Source organism: Protopterus annectens, chromosome 2.part0, assembly GCF_019279795.1.
Source record: "Protopterus annectens isolate FY-2018-M chromosome 2.part0, PAN1.0, whole genome shotgun sequence".
In the NCBI taxonomy this organism is placed as follows: domain Eukaryota; kingdom Metazoa; phylum Chordata; order Ceratodontiformes; family Protopteridae; genus Protopterus; species Protopterus annectens.
The window spans coordinates 930,124,991-930,145,732 of record NC_056728.1 but is presented as its reverse complement, the minus strand read 5'-3'; the positions used below and the strand labels follow the sequence as shown (position 1 = coordinate 930,145,732).

General features: G+C 44.0%; 1 protein-coding gene across 5 annotated transcripts in view; it reads right to left on the bottom strand.

The window, feature by feature from the left end:
• The window catches only part of HNRNPD (heterogeneous nuclear ribonucleoprotein D), a 608,599-nt gene that overhangs the window by 450,263 nt on the left and 137,594 nt on the right, over window positions 1–20,742 (bottom strand). For 4 of the 5 annotated variants that reach the window (XM_044061182.1, XM_044061186.1, XM_044061184.1 and 1 more), the window contains exons 2-3: window positions 11,718–11,889; window positions 11,482–11,640 (exon numbers count right to left, since the gene is read on the bottom strand). In XM_044061182.1, the coding sequence (XP_043917117.1) occupies window positions 11,482–11,640; window positions 11,718–11,889 (331 nt within the window). The remainder of the gene's footprint in view (window positions 1–11,481; window positions 11,641–11,717; window positions 11,890–20,742) is intronic. The other variant, XM_044061185.1, reaches the window with a different exon arrangement.

Below are 20,742 nucleotides of genomic sequence, written 5' to 3'. Positions count from 1 at the left end.
AACTGTCAGCTACTTGGCCCAGTGGGGCTGGTCTTCAGGTGTAGATAAAATTTCATCCAGCCTCCGGGGGACAGGCTCTACATTGTCCAGGGCCTTCCAGGCACGCTGCACAATTAAACAAGATCTGCTGTTGGGGTCACCCAGGAAGTAGATGACCAGGCACAGAAGGCCTGCAGAAACAGAATCCTCAGAAGAAGGGTCAGAAGACTTCCATTCCCCCCACTGTGAGGATTTTGAGAAGGTCTCCGAATGAAACGTAGTGAGGGGGAGAACGAGGGGACCCTTCCCCTTCATCACAATCACTGTCTTCTGTGATAGATTCCTCCGGGGAGTCAATGTGCTTCCTCTTGCACCGTTTCTTCCGTGGTGGCTCTCCAGTGGGATCTTCTGAGGACGACTCCGGAGAAGGGATTCCCTTCACAGGGGGTTCTGATACTGGTGCCCTAGGGGCTGGTTGTGAGCCTTCAGAGCGAAGGGCCCTATCCATCACCTGTAGAGCAGGCCCACCCGAGCCCACTTCCAGTTGAGGGGTTACAAGAGAACTGGGAGCAGTCGGAACAGTGGACAGAGTGCCAGCGAGAAAATAGGCGTCGGATTAAGTACCAAGTACGGACAAGTCCACGCACTGCTCTGAGAAAGCATCAGCTCAGCCGATGTTGCAAGAGTAGTGGGTGCCAACAGGGGAGGCACTGCTAGTCGGAGCTGAGACAGTATGTACCGAAGCGGGTGCTGGGGGAGGATAAGCAGGGGAAGATGAGATAGAAGACTCCAAGCGGAGAGACAGAAGGTCTAACTGGAACGGGCAATCCCCTAGCTACCAGAAGCTGGTCCACACACCGCACTAGGTCTAGCTCAGAAAAACTCCCTAGTGGATCTAAAAGAGGCTGCAGAAGGGGAATCCGGTCTTTCTAAAAAGGGACTAAACCTCTGCCCCAAGAAAGGGTCATAAGTAGGAGAATCTCTTTTCCTTGGAAGGTAATTGGATTTTGGAGCCAAAGAAGCTGCCAGCACCGTGAACAGGGATGGTGCTGATGCACGTACAGTCTTTGGAGCCCATGGAGCTGAGAAAACTGTCAGCACAGTGGACAGGGATGGTGCAGAGGTACGTACAGTCAAAGCCCACGGAGCCGAGGAAACCGTGACAGGGATGGAGCCGATGTAGGAACCAAAAATGCCAGTGATGCTGTGTTTGGAACAGAGATAGGAGTGAATACCATGGTCGGCACAGAGGGAGAGGAGAGACAGATCCTGGTGCCGAAGAGGTCTGTGCCGAAGGTGCTGGTGAAGCACGGAGCCAACTCTGTTCTGAAACAGACGGAGATGCAGAAACTAAGTGACTCCACTTTTCCTTATATTTTTTGGTCATAGAAGGGGGTGAGACCTCAGACCCAGACAGAGCCTCCAAGAAAGGTGTCTTGAGTAAACCTTTTAAAATAAATTTATTCTTGCGTTCTGCTAGTGTCAGATTAGAAAAACCAGCACAAGTGACACAATCAGCTTTCAAATGATCCACGCCCAAACAGCAGACACAATGAACATGTGCATCTGAGTTTGGCATCTTACGTCCACACTTGTCACACTGTTTAAAACCCAACTTAGCTTTGTCTGACATGGTAAGTGAAATAATGCTATCCTGTAAAAAAATTAAGGAAGTACCACCAGTGGAGTTGCGTTAAGGAATACCACTAGTATAAAAGGGACCTGCCAAAGACAGGAGAGAGGAACAGTCAAAGAGAGTCAAAAAGAGGCAAAAAATTAAATTACCAAGAAAAAGGGTAGGAAATAGGCCTAGGTTATAGAAGACGATAAAATACTAACTTGACTAAATATTTTGAAATTCAGAAGAAAAACGGTCATAAAAACAACAAAATTACTACTTAGCTTGAGAGATGGCCAACACGTTTGACTAGGAACGCAGCAAACGAGATCTGGTGTATCTAGGAGAGGGGCATTGTGGGTAGGTTCTTAGCTGAGAGTTTTTGGCTTGTGCGAGCTGGAAAACGGCCATATCAGTTCCAAGGATGGAACCAAGGTCATAACAGTAAAGAATAAATAAAGATTTACAACATCAGATCAAATGTGCGAGCTGGAAAAAGTACAGTTTTGTACCTGCCATAAATGTAGATGTCCGAACTGGATAGCATCTGCAGTCATAACAAATGGGTTGTCCTGTCGTCAGGCAGCCCTTCGGTCGGCCGGATTCCAAAGTCTGGGTCCGGCTTCGGCTGATGTCGCACTTCACCCGACGTCATCTCTGCTGGTCTTCGGGTATAAAGGCATCAGCCGACGCCATTTTCCTCAGTGTTTCTTGCCCCAGATGCCAGTTGCCCTCTTGGAAGGCTAAATTTTGGATAAATGCCAATGTTTCCAAAAAGATAGAAGGCAAACACAAAAAATAAGCATGTATGTACATATATACAAACAAATACACCATAAGAGACTCCCCAGCTAGCTATTAGGAGGGTAAATACCCTAGGAGTACCACAGAGGGGAAGGAGGGAGGGTAATCCTGACTGCAGATGCTATCCAGTTCGGACACCTACATTTATGGTCGGTACAAAACTGTACTATGTCCTTCATGGATGCATCTGCAGTCATAACAAATGGGTAGAATACCATAGCCAACTAGGGGAGGAGGAAGAAAAATTATGGTGTGGTTAGGATCCCTTGCAGTACAGCAGTGGCAAACCCTGCTCGGGATCTAGAATATAGAGGTAAATTATAATGCTTGGCAAATGTATGCACGGAGGTCCAAGTAGCCGCTTCAATAATGTCCTTGGTTGCCACTCCTCGTAAGAAAGCTGTGGTAGTGGCTGTAGCCCTTGTAGAATGAGGCCTTATGTTCTGTGGAATTGGTTTTCCATGGTAGGAGTAACAGAATCTTATGCAATTTCCTATCCATTTGGAGATTGTCTGTTTGGAAATTGCTTTTCCTTCCCTTCCTGTTGCATAGGCTACAAAAAGCTGGTCAGTTTTTCTGTTACTTTTGGTTCTGTCCAGGTAGTAGCGTAGCTGTCTATGTACGTCCAAGGTATGCAGCATTCTTTCCCCTCTGTTTTGTGGATTGGGAAGAAGGTAGGTAGGTGGATTGCCTGGTTTAAAGACACTCTGGATACCACCTTAGGCATAAATGTAGGATTAGTTCTCATGGACACCCTATCTTGATGGAAGATTAGGAAGGGTTGTACTGCCATTAAGGCCTGTAGTTTCGAAACCCTCCTTGCTGAGGTAATTGCCAGTAGGAAAGCAGTTTTCCATGACAGGTGCTGTAGATCTGCTGTTGCTGCTGGTTCAAACGGAGGGAGTGTCAACTTTTCTAGCACAAAGTTCAAGTCCCATGCTGGTAATGGTGGCTTCCTAGGAGGTTTTACATTCTTGATCCCTCTGAGGAACTGCCTGAGTAGAGGATGTGAAAAGACAGGTGGATCAAAGCTGTATTCTGCTGAAATAGCTGATGCATGTATCTTGATGGAGGAATAGGACAGGCCTGTATGTAGAAGCTCTGCCAAATACTCCAGAATGTTAGCAATATCTATATTCGACACATCTTTTCCTCTTTCAGCACTCCAAATGACAAACCTTTTCCATTTTCCTGCATAGTTCCTTCTTGTTGAAGGTCTGCGGGCTTCAAGGATAATGTCTTTAACCCTTTGGGAAAGATCTGGATTAGTTGCTGCTATGTGATGTTCCAGGCAGTCAGTTGCAAAGTTTTTAGGTTTGGATGCATGATGCTGTAGTTGTTCTGAGTTAACATCAAAGGCATCAGGGTATTGACCACATTTTCTCCCGAGACATGCTCCTCAGCAATGGGTACCAGTGTTGTCTTGGCCAGTTCGGAGCTATCAGGATTATCCTTGGATGTTCCTATTTGATTTTCAGTAATACCTTGTGTATCAAGGGAAGAGGTGGAAATGCATATGCTGTCAGACCTTTCCAGCTGAAGGAGAGAGAATCCACCTTCCATGCAAGTGGGTGGAATGTCCTTGTGCAGAATTTTTTGAGCTGGTGATTGAGAGGGGAAGCGAATAGATCTATTTGTGGCATTCCCCATTTCTTTGTGATGGTCTTGAAGATGTCCGGGTGTAGCATCCATTCGTGAGCATTTGAGGTGGTTCTGCTTAACATGTCTGCTAGGGTGTTCTCTTTTCCCGGTACAAATATTGCCTGTAACTGGATGTTGTAGCTGAGAGCCAGATTCCAAAGGTCCAAAGTCATTCTGCATAGGGGGTATGAATGAGTGCCTCCCTGTTTGTTGATGTACCACATGACTGTGGTGTTGTCTGTCCTTATCATCAAATGGCCTTCTTTGAGGAATGGTCTGAATTTTTGGATTGCCAGTTTTACTGCCAGCATTTCTTTTTAGTTTATGTGCAGGTGCAGCTGGTCCTGAGTCCACAATCCTTGCACGCATTTGTCCAGCATGTGCGCCCCCCATCCTAGGTCTGAGGCGTCTGTTGTGATGGTTTGGCTTGTTCGAAAGTTGTGGAAGGGTAGGCCTGGGTTTGACTGGCATGCTTGAGCCCACCATAGGAACTCCTGTTTTAGGCATGGGATTAGTGGTATTTCTGCTTCTAGGCTGTGCCTGTGTTGAGACCATAAATTCTTTAGGTACCACTGTAGTTTTCTCATATGCAGTCTGGCATGTGGGACCAAGATTATGCATGATGCCATGAAGCCCAAGGCCTGCAGAACTTTTCTTGCTGTTAGTTTGTTCTGTTTTGTTAATGCCAAGAAGTAAAGAGGAGTTCTTTTTGTTTTCTGCAGTTAGGAATGCCATTTGTTTTACTGTGTCCAATTCCGCGCCCAAGAATGTTCTTGTTTGGGATGGTATCAGCCTTGACTTTTGTAAATTGACTGTGTATCCCAGGGCTTGTAGCAAGTAAATGACCCTTTGTAAATCTGTTGTCAGCTTGCTTTTGTTGTCCGCTTGTAGCAGGCAGTCGTCCAGGTATGGATAAATTTGGATTCCCTGTAGTCTGCAGTGAGCGATTACTGATGCCAGGCATTTTGTGAATACTCTGGGCAGTAGATAAGCCAAAGGGCAATGCTGAGAATTGATAATGCTCTGATCCTGCAAGAAATCTGAGGTATCTTCTGCAATTTGGTCGAATGGGGACGTGCAGGTATGCCTCCTTGAGATCTAGAGTTACCAGCCAACACTCCTTGCCCAGCATGGGAAGAAGTTGCTCTAGGGTCAGCATTTTGAATTTTGGGACAATGATATATGTGTTTAAGATGGACAGGTCGAGAATAGGTCTCCAACTTTTCTCTTTTCTTGGTACTAGGAAGAGTCTGGAGTAGAATCCTTTGCCCTGTTCTGTTATTGGTACTCTTTCCACAGCTCTCATCTTTGTTAATTCCGTTATCTGCTGTAGAGCTTCTATTTTTTGATTTGGAGGCAGGTTTGGCATTCCTCTTTTTACTGGTAAGGTGTGGAAGTGGAACCGGTAGCCTTGGTCTATGGTTTGCAAAATCCACTTGTCTTTTGTGATAAAGTGTCAATTTTTCGAAAATAAGGCTAACTTTCCGCCTAATGGTGCTGCTATTTGCTCCCTGGTAGGCGGAGTTAGAGCCAAGTCACTGTGATTGTCCTGTTGCAGTGGTTGTGTCTGTGCCTCTGTTATTACCTTGCCACTGTCGTCCTCTGTAGGCACCTCCTCTGGATTGATTTCTGCCTCTGGAGCGTCTATTCCTGCCCCTTTGGGATCTTGTGGAGTCAGGAAAGGACCAATTTTTGGCAGGCCAGTTCCTGCTAAACCTTGGGGGCTGAACCTGTAAGAAATCTTTAACTGTTTGTACAGATTTTGCCTTTTCTTCCATTTTCTTCATTACCTGCTGGGCAGGTGTACCAAATAAACTGGCCTTATCCATAGGAGCATCTAATAGCTTTGCTTTAACATGATCCGGTAAGACCTGTTCTTTCAACCATGCATGCCTTCTTATCACTGTGCCAGTCATGGCTGATCTAAATGAAGCCTCCAGTGCATCATAGCCACATTTTAAGGAATGGTTACTAACCTGATGTATGTTATTCACCATTTCTAATGCATATTTCTTATCTAAAGATTCATCAGAGGATACTTTTTTGGTTAACTGATCAAGCATAAACTCTTGGTATTGGATCATGTGAAACTGACAGTTTAAAGCTCTAGCTGAGAGAGTAGCAGAGGTGTAAACTTTTTTCCCCCATCTGTCTAAGGACCTGGATTCCCTTTCTGAAGGAATAGGGTTTTTTGCTGTGGTCGAGGCTACTGCCTTAGGCCCCTGGGAAATAGTTTCGGGGTCTGCCAGTGGGGCCTTGTATAGGTGGTGATGAGTGTCAGGTACCCTGTAAAATCTATCTGGTTTGGCAGGGGCTGGAGGTAAAGAATCAGGAGCAGTGCAGACATCATTAAATGCATCATCCACAACAGGCAAAACAGGAGGTATAGCTAAGGGCCTATGTTGTGGTAAGTGCAGAAAAGTCCTAAGCCTTTTTCTTGAATCTGAGAAATCTTGTCCCTGCCATTGAAATTGTTCTCTCATGGCATGTAAGGTTTCCCCAAAGGAAAATTCCTCTGGTGGAGAGGCAGCTGGAATGGATTCTTCAGCATCGGAGTCTTCATAAGTAGAAAAGGATCCTCTGGCTGTTCTGTAATGTCGGAGTCATCCAGAATCATCAGAGGACACTGGCTCGGGGCTCTGTCCTAGGTCTCTTTTCTGGGGCTGAGAGGCCCTGTCTGGGTGAGATTGGGATCCCTAATTAAGGATATTAAATCTTCTGCCAGAGTAAGCATTTGTGAACTAGAAGTGGGCCTGTGTGAGGGAGGTTTAACAGGCACTGACTTAGCAGATTTGGCTGCTTTAGCCCTGGCAAAGGCCTTGATAGACATGGCTGCAGGGGGTCTAGCAGCACCACGTGCTGGGGTAGAGACATCCAGAGGGATGGTGTCTGATAAATCAGTAGAAACCACAGTTGTAGGCAAAATTTCTGAGGCCGATTCAGGTAAGGTAGCAGGAGCCTCAGTAGTAGCCATGGATTCGGCTGAAGATTGACCAGTTTTCTCGGTTTCGGCCAAAACAGAGACACTCACGGCTTGCTTAACCGTGGTTTCGGCCGAAACCGCGGACCGCGAGTGTCGGTCTTTTTCCTTGCGTTTTTTAACAATTTGGGTAGTCGGAGGATCCGACGGCATAATGTACGCAAAGTCTGAGCTGAAAAACTGTTCAAACTCCGACCGACGCCTTAGCGTTCGTCGGTTGAAGGAAGCGCAGGCCGAACAGGCTGCTACGTCGTGGTCTGGGCCTAAGCAAGGCAGACAGTAAGAGTGGAAATCTTTATGAGGTATTTGTTTCCCACAAGTTAAACAGTTATTGACTTTTTCTGACATTGGCTGAGGCAAGAAAGAGTCCCCAACAGGTACTTAGCTTTTTAGAAGTCTTCGAAGTAGTATTCGGTAGTAGTAATCTCTGGATCTGACCGACCGGCACTTGAACAGCTTCTGCTTGAGCCACGGCAAGAAAGACTGAGGAAAATGGCGTCGGCTGATGCCTTTATACCCGAAGACCAGCAGAGATGACGTCGGGTGAAGTGCGACATCAGCTGAAGCCGGACCCAGACTTTGGAATCCGGCCGACCGAAGGGCTGCCTGACGACAGGACAACCCATTTGTTATGACTGCAGATGCATCCATGAAGGACATCGGCCATATCAGTTCCAAGGATGGAACCAAGGTCATAACAGTAAAGAATAAATAAAGATTTACAACATCAGATCAAATGTTAGAGGGTCATGCTGCTCAATGCTAGAAGTCAATCTCAAGATGCACTCGCTCGAAGCTCTCTTCAAAATGGAGGATGTCAACATCTATGCTGCAACGGAGACCTGGTTTAAAGAGGCAGAAAGCACCCCCGAGCTCCCAAGCTACAACTCATTCCATACCTTTTGGCCCCAGAATAGAGCCGGAAGCTCCAAAGGCGGTGGTATCTCCACCATAAAGATACGCACACCTCTAGACTAGTTGCCCAGCATAATGCATCCAAGATACTTCAGGTACAACTAACACTGGGTAAGATGGAGATACAAGTCATAACCTGCTGCTACAGAACCCCAAACATGTCCTTAGACTCTCACTGAAGTTCCTAAGCACCCTGGAATCTATCAAGGTCCAACCAAATACTCTCATACTGGGTGACAAACTACTCTTCCATCATCTGAGAAAACTATTAAAGTACCAACGTACAGGCCCAATGCTTTCTGGAATTTTATCACCTCCAATGCCCTGGACCAGCTCATTCTGACCGCCACTAGAGGAAGCAACATCCTTGACCTGGTCATCACCAACATGGGAGACCATTGCTCCACACCAAGTAAATTCCTCCCTGGTTAAATAGGACCACAAACTGATCACCATGGAAATCTCCATCTCGCCTACAACCCCCACTAAGGAGACCACCCTGAAAAACTTCTCTAAAGCCCACTAAAGGCTCCTAAAAAACAGAGGTGGATAACTTCTCGGCACCCATGCCAATGGAAAATAGCTGCATGACAGCCGAATCATACACCAATGCATGGACTTTGCCATACCAAACAGAACTAAGATGCTCTCCTCCAAAAAGAAAACCAATCTGGTGGCCCCCAGCCATCAATAAATTCTACAACAGAAGGAAGAAACTGTTGCAGAAAAAAAAAATAAAGTCACAAGATTGGAAAACCTCCCTGATCAGTCTCAACGAAAAGCTAAAATCCCTCATCAAATCCTCTACAGCCAGCTATGAAGGCAGAATTACGACTGACACCAAAAACCGCAAAGCCTTCTATAGCTATATCAGATACCTCCATATTTGCTCAGAGTTATTGCACAATGGCACCTCCTACACTGAGCCAACAGATATAGCCAAAATACTAGCGGACAGATTCAGTGTCATCTTTACCAACCCCCATAAGCCCCATCACAATACCAGAAAAAAGGCTGGTGCCCACCATTTCTGCGACATAGGTAAAAGCTGCATTGTCCAAAGCCAAGAATACAGTGTCCATGGGACCGGATATCCCTGGCTGCATCCTACATGAGCTAGGAAACAAATTGGCACCACATCTGTGTGCCCTGTTCAGTCACAGCCTTACCTCAGGCTATGTCCCTAATGAATGGCACCACTGCTAGTCATCCTGCTCCATAAAGGGGAAGCAACTACAGACCCTGGGAACTATCACCCCATTAGCCTGACAAGCCTGGTATGCAAAGCTATGGTGCACATAATCATGGACCTGCTTAAAGATAAGGCAACCTCCAAATAGTCTGGCTTTGTCAAGGGGAGATCCTGCCTGCTGAACCTGGTTGACTTCGAGGCAGTCACCAAGGCTGTGGATAAGGGTAAGGCAGTGCGTACAGCCAACCTCGACCCGGCCAAGGCCTTTGATACCATTCCCCACTCACGTACTCACCAAACTACGCATCAATCCTTACATCACCAGGTGTGCTGCAAATTGGCTCACAGAAAGGACCCACAGAGTAAAGGTTGCAGATTCCAAGTCAGACTGTCGACCAACCAAGTGGAGTTCCACAGGGCTCGGTCCTGGGCCTTCTCCTGTTTGGCATCTACTTCTCAGAGGTCCTGGCCAACACAGAAGGACTCTGGCTGACCAAGTTTGCTGATGACTACAAGCTAGGAGTCAGTCATTCTCAACTCTCCAAGTGATGCAGATATCATACAAAAAGAGCCTCTCTGAGACCAATGACTGGTGTTGGAACCATGGCCTGAAGCTTAACGCAAAAAGATGCGTCATCATCCCCTTTGGAAAAAAACTCAGTTCCCACGAATTACCATGTTGATGGGAGCCTAAAGAACAATTAAGGGGCCATAAGAGATCTGGGCGCCCAAGTCGACAGCCATCTCATCTTCAACCACCACACTGCCACTGGGGTCAGAAAGTCCTTCTACATGGCACATCTTATAAACAAAGGTTCTGCATCCAGGAAGAAAGAGGTCATCATCCCTCTATACTCATCCCTCATTAGATACATCATAGAATATAATGCCCCGTTTGGTATGTACCTGACCAGACACCTACAACAGCTGGAGAGGCCACAAAAGTACCTCACAGAAAAGATCCTAGGCCTTAAACACATGTCCTACATGGACAGACTACAGAAACTTCAGCTGTTCTTAGTCTCTTTACAGTCTACTTAGAGGTGATCTCTGCTGGACTTAAAAAGCCATGTCTGACCCAGCCCTACTTGAAATGCTACAACTAAAGAAATCCCAATTCTCCTGCGCCACACGCTCCAGAGATCACAACCTCATTACCACAATTAAACAGAACATGCTGGAGCCATTTCTCAAAGACTGCCCATACTATGGAATAAGCTTCCCATTCATGTCAAGCAGAGCACCTCGCAGGCCCTCTTCAAGAGGAATCTTGACGAGTGGATGGGTAGCAGAAAGTTCACCCCAGGGATCACTCCAGTTGACCTACTGGATAGGGGCACTGTGAACCAACATCGGGTGGCACTGTGCCTGGGCAATTTTTTTGGGCTAGGCTTGTAAAGGCTCCAGGGCCATTAGCCTAGTACACACCTATGAGCCTATGACCCAACACAGACTGCAAAGTTGTTGTCTTTCGGCTTTTCCCGGTTAGGGGTCACCACAGTGGAACTCCGGTCCACTAATGATTGGCAGTAGATTTTTAAGGTGCTGAGTTGCCAGATCGCCGCCCAACCTTCAACGAAGGCACAGACTGCAAAGTAATGCTACTAACTGACATATTACCTAGAAGAGATAACTATATGCAGTTTAAAAGTAAACCACTAATGCAACAAATCGGGCCTATTAACTAGACTCGCAGATGGTATTCAGAGATGAAGCACAAACTACAGACCAGGCAAGAGTTCGATAACAGCTCTGGCACTTCATGCTGAGGGAGCGTGTATGGGCCTACGGTGGGGTAGGGCACATGTTAGTCACCTCTCTAGTAGTGCTCTGGCAGTTGCTGGAGTCGAGAGAGAAATTCTGACCGGAAGGTGGGAGAACAGAAGGTATAACCACCGTATGAGCCTGAGGTACAGACATGGTATGCCGCCCACTGTCTGCCCAACGTCATAGAAATATCAACATGCTATAGGAGGAGAGAAGGCTATAGGAAAACCCCCTTCAAGAAGCAGTATAACAGCTCCTCGCTCAGCCCAGGTCAAATTCTCAGCTACTGGCACCTCACACTCCTTAAGAACCTGTACTTGGAGACGAGTCACCCAATATACATCTGCTTTCCCAGTTGGGAAATCCTCCCAGTGTCTTGTTACAGTGCCGTGTGGGGTAAAAATAACGAATTTAAGTTTCCTCCTGTATTCCCCAAAGTGAGGTGCGTGTGTTGGGGTGGGGGTGGGAGTGACACGAGGACAAAAAGCTTACTACTCTCAAAGCTAAACATATTTATTACATCAATGGACTTTGCCAGACTGTGAACAGCCAAACTGCAGTTAAGGAACGTTTTCTAATACTTACTTCACCAAAGCCTCCGAAGTATTCGCGTATTTTCTCTTCTGGTGTGTCTGGAGAGAGTCCTCCAACAAATATTTTTTTCACAGGTTCTTTTTTCATAACTTTAGCTCTTTTTGGATCAATAACTTTACCATTTAATTTATGTTCTTTCTGTTCAACCACCTGGGGGAGGAGAGAAATAAAGTGTTAAAACTTCAAAGTTGCATAAAAAGCAATTTACACTATTGAAACTGAATTACCTTGTCTACACTTTCGGACAGTTTAAACAAAATGAAACCAAATCCTCTTGATCGCCCTGTGATTGGATCCAGCTTTAGGGTGCAGTCTACTACTTCACCAAACTTTGAGAAGTAGTCTTTCAGGTCGGCCTTTGTAGTGTCCCAGCTGAGTCCACCAACAAACATTTTCCTACTCCAAAAGGCAAAACAGAAAATAATTTAAATCACAAAATGTACTTACAATAGACTTACTAACAAATGCAAAACTCTCCATAAATGGACTTTCATTTAGTAATTTCAAGCCTCAAATATCGGACAGAAAAAACACAACTTTTATGAAGAACAAAGCACAAATAAAAATTTAAAAAGTAAAGTTATGTACACTTACCACAAACCTAGATGTTAAGAGTGTATTCACTGTTGCAGTCATCGCATTTGGGTTATCTGCTTGCAGTAACCCTCAGTCGGCCTGATTATCAAAGTCTTGGGTCCTGCGTCGGTTGCGGTCTCATCTTCCGTGACATCAGGCAGTCAGGGGTATAAAGCATGCAGCAGACACCATTACATCAGTTTTTCTTGCCCCAGATGTCAGGTGCCCCCCTTAATGGGAAGCAATTAAATATATACATACACAAGGTTATACCTCCAACAAAAAAATCAAACACACCAAAAAGCTTTTGAGTACAGTAAAGGAGAACAGAGGTATAGCCAAAAGAAGACAGGGGGCTGGAGGGAGGGTAACCAGGACTGCAACAGTGAATACACTCTAACATCTGCATTTATGGTAAATGTACACAACTGTACTATTGTTCTTTGCGTTTCACTGTTGCAGTCATCACATTTGGGTAGATTCCCAAAGCTAAGGATGGGTGGGGGAATTTAGATAGCATTAGTAACAGCTATAAAAGTCCTGCAAGACTGCAGTGGCAAAGCCAGCTCTGGATTTAGAGAAAATTGGCAAATGGTGATGCTTGGTGAAAATATGTACAGAACTCCAGGTAGCAGCTTCTAGGATGTTCAGGCAGGGACACCTCTGAGAAAGGTTGTAGATGTAGATGCAGCCCTGGTTGAATGGGGTCTAATCCCCTGTGGGATAAGTTTTCCATGGTGCTCATAGCAGAAACGAATGCAATGGCCTATCCATTTAGAAATGGTAAAATAGCCTTCCCCTCCCACCCCTGCAGCAAATGCCACCAGCAGTTCAGATTTCCTTTGAGGTTTAGTCCTACCCAAGTAAAATCTAAGTTGTCTGTGCACATCTAAGGAGTGCAGTATCCATTCCCCTTTGTTCTTTGGATTAGAAAAGAAGGTTGGCAAATGAATGGACTGATCAAGAGCCACACTGGATACCACCTTGGGCATGAAAGAGGGATTGGTCCTGAGTGACACCCTGTCCGTATGAAACATGATGAAAGGCTCCACTGCCATAAGGGCCTGTAATTCAGATACCGTTCTTGTTGAAGTGATTTTGCTAAAAGGAATGCTGTTTTCAAAGGAAGGAATTTTAACTATGCAGTTGCAGCTGGCTCAAAAAGGAGGAAGAGTGAGTTTTTCCAATACAAAATTAAAGGTTCCAGGCTGGAGATGGGGCTCTCCTGGCTAGTCTTAAGTTGTTGGCCCCTCTAAGGAACTGCTTGAGCAGTGGGTGAGAAAAGAGGGGTGGTTCTGTGTTGTAATGAGCTGAAATGGCTGATTTGTGAATTTTGGAGGAAAAGGAAAGCCCCTGTGAAGCATCTCGGTTAAAGTACTGAAGAATCGGAGGTAAACTGAGCACTGCTGTGGCAATCCCTTGAGTTTGGTTCCAGGCACAGAAAAGTTTCCATTTTTCAGCACAAGACTCGTACTAGGCCTCCTTGCCTCCAAAATGACATCCAATACTTGTTTACTGAGGGATGGTAACTGAGAGATTAGGTAATTAGCCAGGCTGCCAGGTTCAGGGTTTGAAGCTGGGGGTGCAGAATCTGGCACTCCTGCTGAGACAGCAGGGTAGGGGTCAAGGGTAGGTAGCACGGGGCCAGCTGCGACACTGCGCAAGAGGGTGTTATCAGTGTTGGCGTGGCTAGTCTGGTGCGATCAGTATCATCCTTGGTTTGTCCTGTTTGATCTTTAGTAGTACTTTGCGGAGGAGAGGCAGAGGAGGAAAGGCATAAACTGATAGATTTTTCCAGATGAAGAACAGAGCATCCACTTTCCTATGTAGGTCCTAGGCTATCGGCCCAAGGGCCTATGTAAGCCTAGCCAGCAAGGTTCTATAGCTTATGCCACCCAAGAAAGATTTTCCTGTGCCACTGTCCAGCAGACACACAGAAGTGATCCCCGGGGTTCATTTCTTATTTCCCATCCACATCAAGATTTTTCTTGGAGTGCTAATGAACTTTGCTTGACATAGATGGGCAGCTTGTTCAGGAGTACAGGAAGTCTCTGGGACAGGAATCTATCCCTCCAGCATGTCCTGTTTATTGTGGTGACAAGGTTTAGGCCCCTAGAGCATGTAGCTCTGAGGGATTGGGATTTCTTTAGGTGTACCATGTACAACAACTCTGAGTTTGACATAGCTTTATATGCTAGGCAGAGATCACCTCGGAGTAGGCGATATGCTACGGAGTAAAGCTAGAGTTTGAGGTGGTCAGTGTAGGGCATTTGTTTGAGGCCAGTAATCTGCAGCAGCTGGAAAGGCCACAGAAGCAGATGTCTTGTGAGGTACATTTCAAAAGGGGCGCTGTACTCTATAATGGGTCTAATGAGTGACGAAGAGGGAAACAATTACCTGTTTTCCTGGATGAGAACCCTTTTATGATGAGGTGTGCCACGCAGAAGGACTTCCCGACTACTGTGGCGATGTGACTATCAAAGGAAAGACTCCTGTCCACCTGGATCCCAAGGTCTCTTATCACGCATTCGGTGTTAAGTAGATTGTACCCATGAACTACCACAGGCAGCAGTTTTTTTTTTTTTTACCAAAGGGGATGACATTGCACTTTTTGGCATCGAGCCTGAGGCCATGGCTCTGACACCAGGCATCTGTCTCAGTGAGGCCCTTCTGTAGGATGTCCACATCACTTGGGGACTTGACTATGGCTCCTAGTTTGCAGTCATCTGCGAACTTAGTTAGCCAGAGGCCTTCTGTGTTTGGTATCTACTTCTCTGAAGTATAGGCTAACAGGAGAGGTCCCAGGACGGAACCCTGTGGTTACTCCACTTGTCATTGCTTTGAGGTCAGATTTGGTGTCAGCAACTTTTACAGTGTGGATTCTGTCAGTGAGCCAATTGGCAATCAAAGCTGGTTTGTGGGGAGTCCTTGTGCAGAAATGGTCTAATTGGTAGTTCTGGGGCGAGGCAAACAGGTCTATATCTGGGATCCCCCATTTGTTGATGAACATGTTGAAAATCTTTGGTTCCAGTTTCCACTCGTGTGGGTCCATGAGATTTCTGCTTTAGTTCATCTGCCAGTGTATTTAGTTTTCCTGGCAGGAATTGAGCCTGTAGACACACTTGGTAGCTCAGGGCTGTGCTCCACAGAGCCATGGCTAATCTGCAGAGGGGGTAAGAATGGGTACCCCCCTGCTTGTTTATGTACCACATAACAGTGGTGTTTGTCCGTCTTTACCATTAGTTGCCCTGAAAGAATGTGGTCCTTGAAGGCTGTCAGAGCATTCTGTACAGCTAACATTTCTTTTTGATGTGCAGGTGCATTTGACTTGGGTTCCATTTGCCCTGAATGCACTTCCCTGCCAGGTGAGCCCCCCATGCATAGTCTGATGGGTCTGTTAGGGTTTGGACAGCAGGGGGTAGAGTGAATGGTAGTCCCTTGTTTTGGTGGCAGGCCTCTGCCCACCAAAGGAATTCTAATGTAAGCAAGGTATGATAGGAATCATTGCTTCTAGATCCTGAGAATGTTGACACCATAGGCTTTTTAGATACCATTGTAGTTTCCTCATATGCAGTTTTGCATATGGAATCAGTAGAATGCATGTGGCCATGAAACAAAGGCTTGCAGTATTTGCCTTGCAGATAACAGGGTTTTTCTGGCCACATGTTTGAAGTAAATTGCCAAATGAATTTGTTTCTCTGGCGTGAGGAAAGCCTTCAAGCTTGCTCCCAGGAATATAATTTGTTGATAGGGTACCAAATGTGATTTCTTTCAGTTTATGGTGTACCTCAGACAAGTTAAAACCTTTTGTACAAATGCCAGATGATTCAGAAGTAAGTCCTGGCTTTCTGCCTGAATTAGACAATCGTCCAGGTATGGGTATATTTGAATATTTCTTTGCCTGCAAAATGCAATGACTGGAGCTAGGCACTTTGTGAATACCCTGGGCACAGTAGATAAGTGAAAGGGCAGTGCAGAGAACTGATGGTGCATGCAGCCTGCTTTGAAGCGTAGGTATTTTCTGCAAGAGTCCCTGATTGGGATGTGCAGGTAGGCTTCCTTTAAATCCAGTGTTGCCAACCAGACATCTTTGCCTATCATGGGAAGCAACTGGTGAAGAGTTAGCATCTTGAATTTTGGAATCACCAAAAAGGTGTTTAGGTCAGACGGGTCCAGGATCGGACGCCATGAGTCGTCTTTTCTGGGTACCAGGAAAAGTCGAGTAGAAACCTTGTCCCTTTTCCTCTTCTGGTACAGTCTGTATAGCCTTTAACCTTAAGAGAGAGAATACTTGCTTTTGAGCCTCTGCCCACTGATTTGGGGGTAGATCTGGCCAACCGTTTGGGGTTGGTAATAAGTGAAGTGAAATCTGTATCCTTGGGAAACTACGTTTAAAACCCATTTGTCCTGGGTAATGAGTTCCCAGTTTTTTGCTTGCAGAGCAATCTTTCCCCCTAAAGGAGCAGTCAGTTGAGAAGTGCTTGGAAGGTTTAAAGTTAAGTCATTGAGTCTTACTACTCCCTGATTTGGAAGTGGGAGCCCCTCACTGCTCAGTCCTGTGCGTACCCTGGGACTGAAGCCTGGGTGTTCTGCTGGTTCTGGGTTCGAACTGAGAAGGCAGGAAAGGAACAGTTTTTTTTTTTTTTTTGAGGGCCAATGCCTACTAAATCTAGGAGGCTGCACTTGTAGGACATCTTTAACAGTTTGCATAGATTTAGCTTTTTCCTCCATCTTTTTAAGAACAACTTCTGCTTTGTCACCAAACAGGCAGTCCTGATTTAAGGGAGCATCCAGCACTTTAATTTTAACATGATCTGGCAAAGATTGCTCCTTAAGCCAGGCGTGCCTTCTAAGTACGGACCTGGTGACAGCAGCCCTGCAAGATGCCTCTAGCGAATCAAAACCACATTGCAAAGTATGTTTACCAACCTGTTCAGCAGAATGCATTAAATCCTGTAAATCCTTATTTTCAGCAATCAGGAATCATCATTTTCTGTTTAAGCAATCCAATAATATGCTGCTGATACGTTAACATATGAAACTGGCAATTTAAGGCCCTGAAGGCCAAGGTTGCAGAAGTGTATACCTTCTTACCCCATCTATCCAGGGCCCTGGAATATCTATCAGAGGGGGTAGGATTTTTGGCAGGAGTAGCCTTAATGTCCTTGGGTCCCTGTGAAATGGTCTCAGGATCCGCAGTAGGATTTTTAAAAAGGAACTTGTGAGAATCAGGAACCCTGTAATATATATCAGGTTTTCTGGGAGCAAGAGGTAGAGAGTCAAGGGCCAAGCTAGATTCCGAAAAGGCATAGTCAACAATGTCCAGCACACGAGGGATAGCTAAAGGGGCAGAAATAAGAAGTCTCTAAGCCTCTTTTTAGAATCGGAGTAATTCTGGCTTTCCCAGTGAAAATGCTCCCCAAGAGTATGCAAGGTTTCACTAAAAGAAAAATCCTCTGGGGAAGAAGCAGAGGGAATCAAGTTCTCTGCATCAGAATCCTCATAGGTAGATAAAGGGTAAATCCTGGTCATCAGGAGACAAATTTCAGAATCCTGGTCAGAAGTATCATAAGCAAATTCAGTCCTAGGTCTCAGAGGGGGGAGGTTGGCTTCCCCTGATTAAAAATAAATAAGGTAACCTGGTCACCAACACGATAAACAACCTTGAAATTAGACAGTATGATGACCCAGAAGGTAAAACAATAAAGCATAGAACCGAAGCTGTCACAGGAAACAGAAGTTTAATCCACAAGCCACAAACAGTTCACATAAACGCCTCCAAATACACAGTACGTTTTCGTTTCTCCTACTTCATCAGATGTGGGCTGCTTCCAATGCCAACACCTTTTATAGAGCACATTGTTTCAATTAACAAATCAGCTTTGCTAAGCAATCAACTTGTAATTGAGAAAGAGAAAAAAGTGCTTTTAACCTGACGTTAACATTTTATGTTTTATATGATAAAAATTTAAAGGTGTGTATCAATACATTACTAAATCACATACTCTTATAAATAACCATTCACTTTTAAAACTGTGTTAAATTTTGGTAAAATGCATGAATGAATTAAAAAATACTAAGTAAAAAATGAAATGAAACTTTCCTTTGATGAAAGAAATACTTCTGCAAAAACTAATCCATTTAGCACCATCTAGTGGCCATACAAAGATTTTGCAAGGAACAACAAAATAACAAACCATTCCCTTTTCCTTAAAACATAACTTGCATAAAGTGAGTTCTAAAAATGCCTACTAATAATATATGCTTGGTCTATAAATACATACATATGTTAAAAATTAATTTATTACTGTTTGATTAAAAAACTTATTAAAAACATGTTATTAAAACTGCATTCAAATGAACATTAAATAAAAATTACTTAACAAAAAAGATGTTTAGTAAAAAGTATGTAGAGAGTTTATAAAGCATTTAGGACTCTAAGTAAGGTTTGAGCAACTTTCTTGAAATTCCTATTAGACACATATTAAAACATAGTAGAAAACAATAGAGTGAAAGATGAATTGTTAAAGGAAGTAGAAATGTTAAATGAATGTATAAAAGATGATTTGATTCACACCATTCCTGAGGAAAGAGTGAAGTATGACAACATTAGGAAGGACATAGATGGACAGTGCAATGAATTAAACGTAAAGTTAAAAAACTTGAGAGAGACTTAAATGAGTATAAAAATGATAGTGCATACCCTAAACCTAAGGTAGGAGGGAGACATTGGGAATGGAGGAACAGTGAGGTAAGAAAAGGAAATGAAAATGTGAGGGTCAGTGAACATGTGATAGATTTGGATGACTTTAGAGATGATTTTTGTGAGGAACAACCTTTAAGGAGATCTGAAAGGTTAAAGAATAGGGATGGATACCAAAATGAGACAGGACTCGAATTTTCGAGGGGAAGCAAGAAGGGGGAGGATGAGGTACTGAATATGGTTAGTACCAACCACCCTGACTTAGAAATTTCAGACATTGTTCAAGATGAAATTAACCCTTTTAAATTTATTAAGTGTGATTTTAGTATTTATAATTTTAGTCACATAATTTTAACAAATGAACATTTTAGTTTACTAAGTAAGGGTATCAAATTTATTCCTTGGAACAGAGGAGATCTTGCTAGAACATTAATGGATGTAAAGGAATTTACTAGAAAAATTAATTTTCAAACCATTTTTAGTCAGAATATTAAATATGAACCAACAAGAATGACTAGGAGAAGTGCATTTAATCCCCCCTTACATCCCCAGATAAAAAAACTTGGAAAATAATAGAAAGAGGGGTTAGGGATAGTTTTAATAAGGTAAAATACAAAAATAACCTGAACCCACTTGAAAGCAAGACCTTAAAAGAAATTAGGGGTGACAAAAATTTAAGAATTATGAAACCAGACAAGGGTGGCGGAATGGTTCTTATGGACAATATGACTTGAGGGGAAAATGAATGAAATTTTGAGGGATCCTGATAAATATTCTGTGTCTATAAATGAAATTAAAATAACGTACAGACGTATAGATATGGTACTAGAGGAATTATTGGTAGATTGTTCAATAGACAGTAAGACATATGGTTACTTAAAAGTGGAGAAGCCAAGAATGCCCACCATGTTCGGGATTCCGAAAATACATAAGGATGAAATGAATCCACCCTTGCGACCAATAGTTTCGGCTGAAGGATCTAAAACCTTACCACTTGCTAAGTTTATAGATGGGAAATTGAAGGCAATATGGGTAAAAAGGTGTAATATATTAAAAGACTCTTGGGATTTTTTAAGAGGTTTAAAACAGGATTTATGGAAAGAGCATCTAAGATTTTTGACTATAGATGTAGTAGACTTGTTTTCAAGCATACCCCACAAACAAGGATTAAAATTACTGGAAGAAATAGTGTTTGAAGATAACACCAAGTCACAATGAATGTACAGTAATTATGCAGTTGATTGATCTGGTTCTAAAGCATAACTTCATTTATTTTAAGGGAGAATACTTTCACCAGATAAAGGGAGTAGCAATGGGGGCAGCCTGTGCCCCTACATATGCGAATCTGGTTTTGGCTAAATGGGAAGAGAAATTTGTTTTACAAATCACAATATAAGAGGTGTTGGATACAATATAAGAGATTTTTGGATGACATTTGTATTCTTTGGGTGGCACCGAGTGAACAGGTACCAGTATTTATAGATTTTTTAAATACAAGTACAGATTTTTTAGAATTCACTTTCTGTAAAAAAACTTGAAAAAAAACAAAAAAAATATCCTTGTTTTCCATACTTTCCTAACTAGTGTTCCAGATTTTGCTGATCCCTGGGCTTTGTCTTGGTTCCTGTGTTTCTCCATTTTCCTTGTTTGGTCAGGGGGAAGTTTCTTTACTCACCAGTGAGAGTGGGGAGTACTGAGCTGCCTGTTTGTCCTTAGAGGAGTGGTTTAAGGCAGTAACTTGTAGTCTATTGGCCATTTTGGGTCATTTCCTGTCTTTTCCAGCCCCCTGCTATAAAGCGCGATTTAGCGCGGAGTTGCCACTGTTGCACACTAGGGCAGCGCCGGTTAAGCAGGTTTAAACTATTCGGGCTACCTAAAGTTCACTCTTCAAATTTTCCCTTAAAACTACCTTCCTCGAACTATACTACTGATCTAATCAGCGTATCCTATAACTAAAAAGATCATCTCTACTT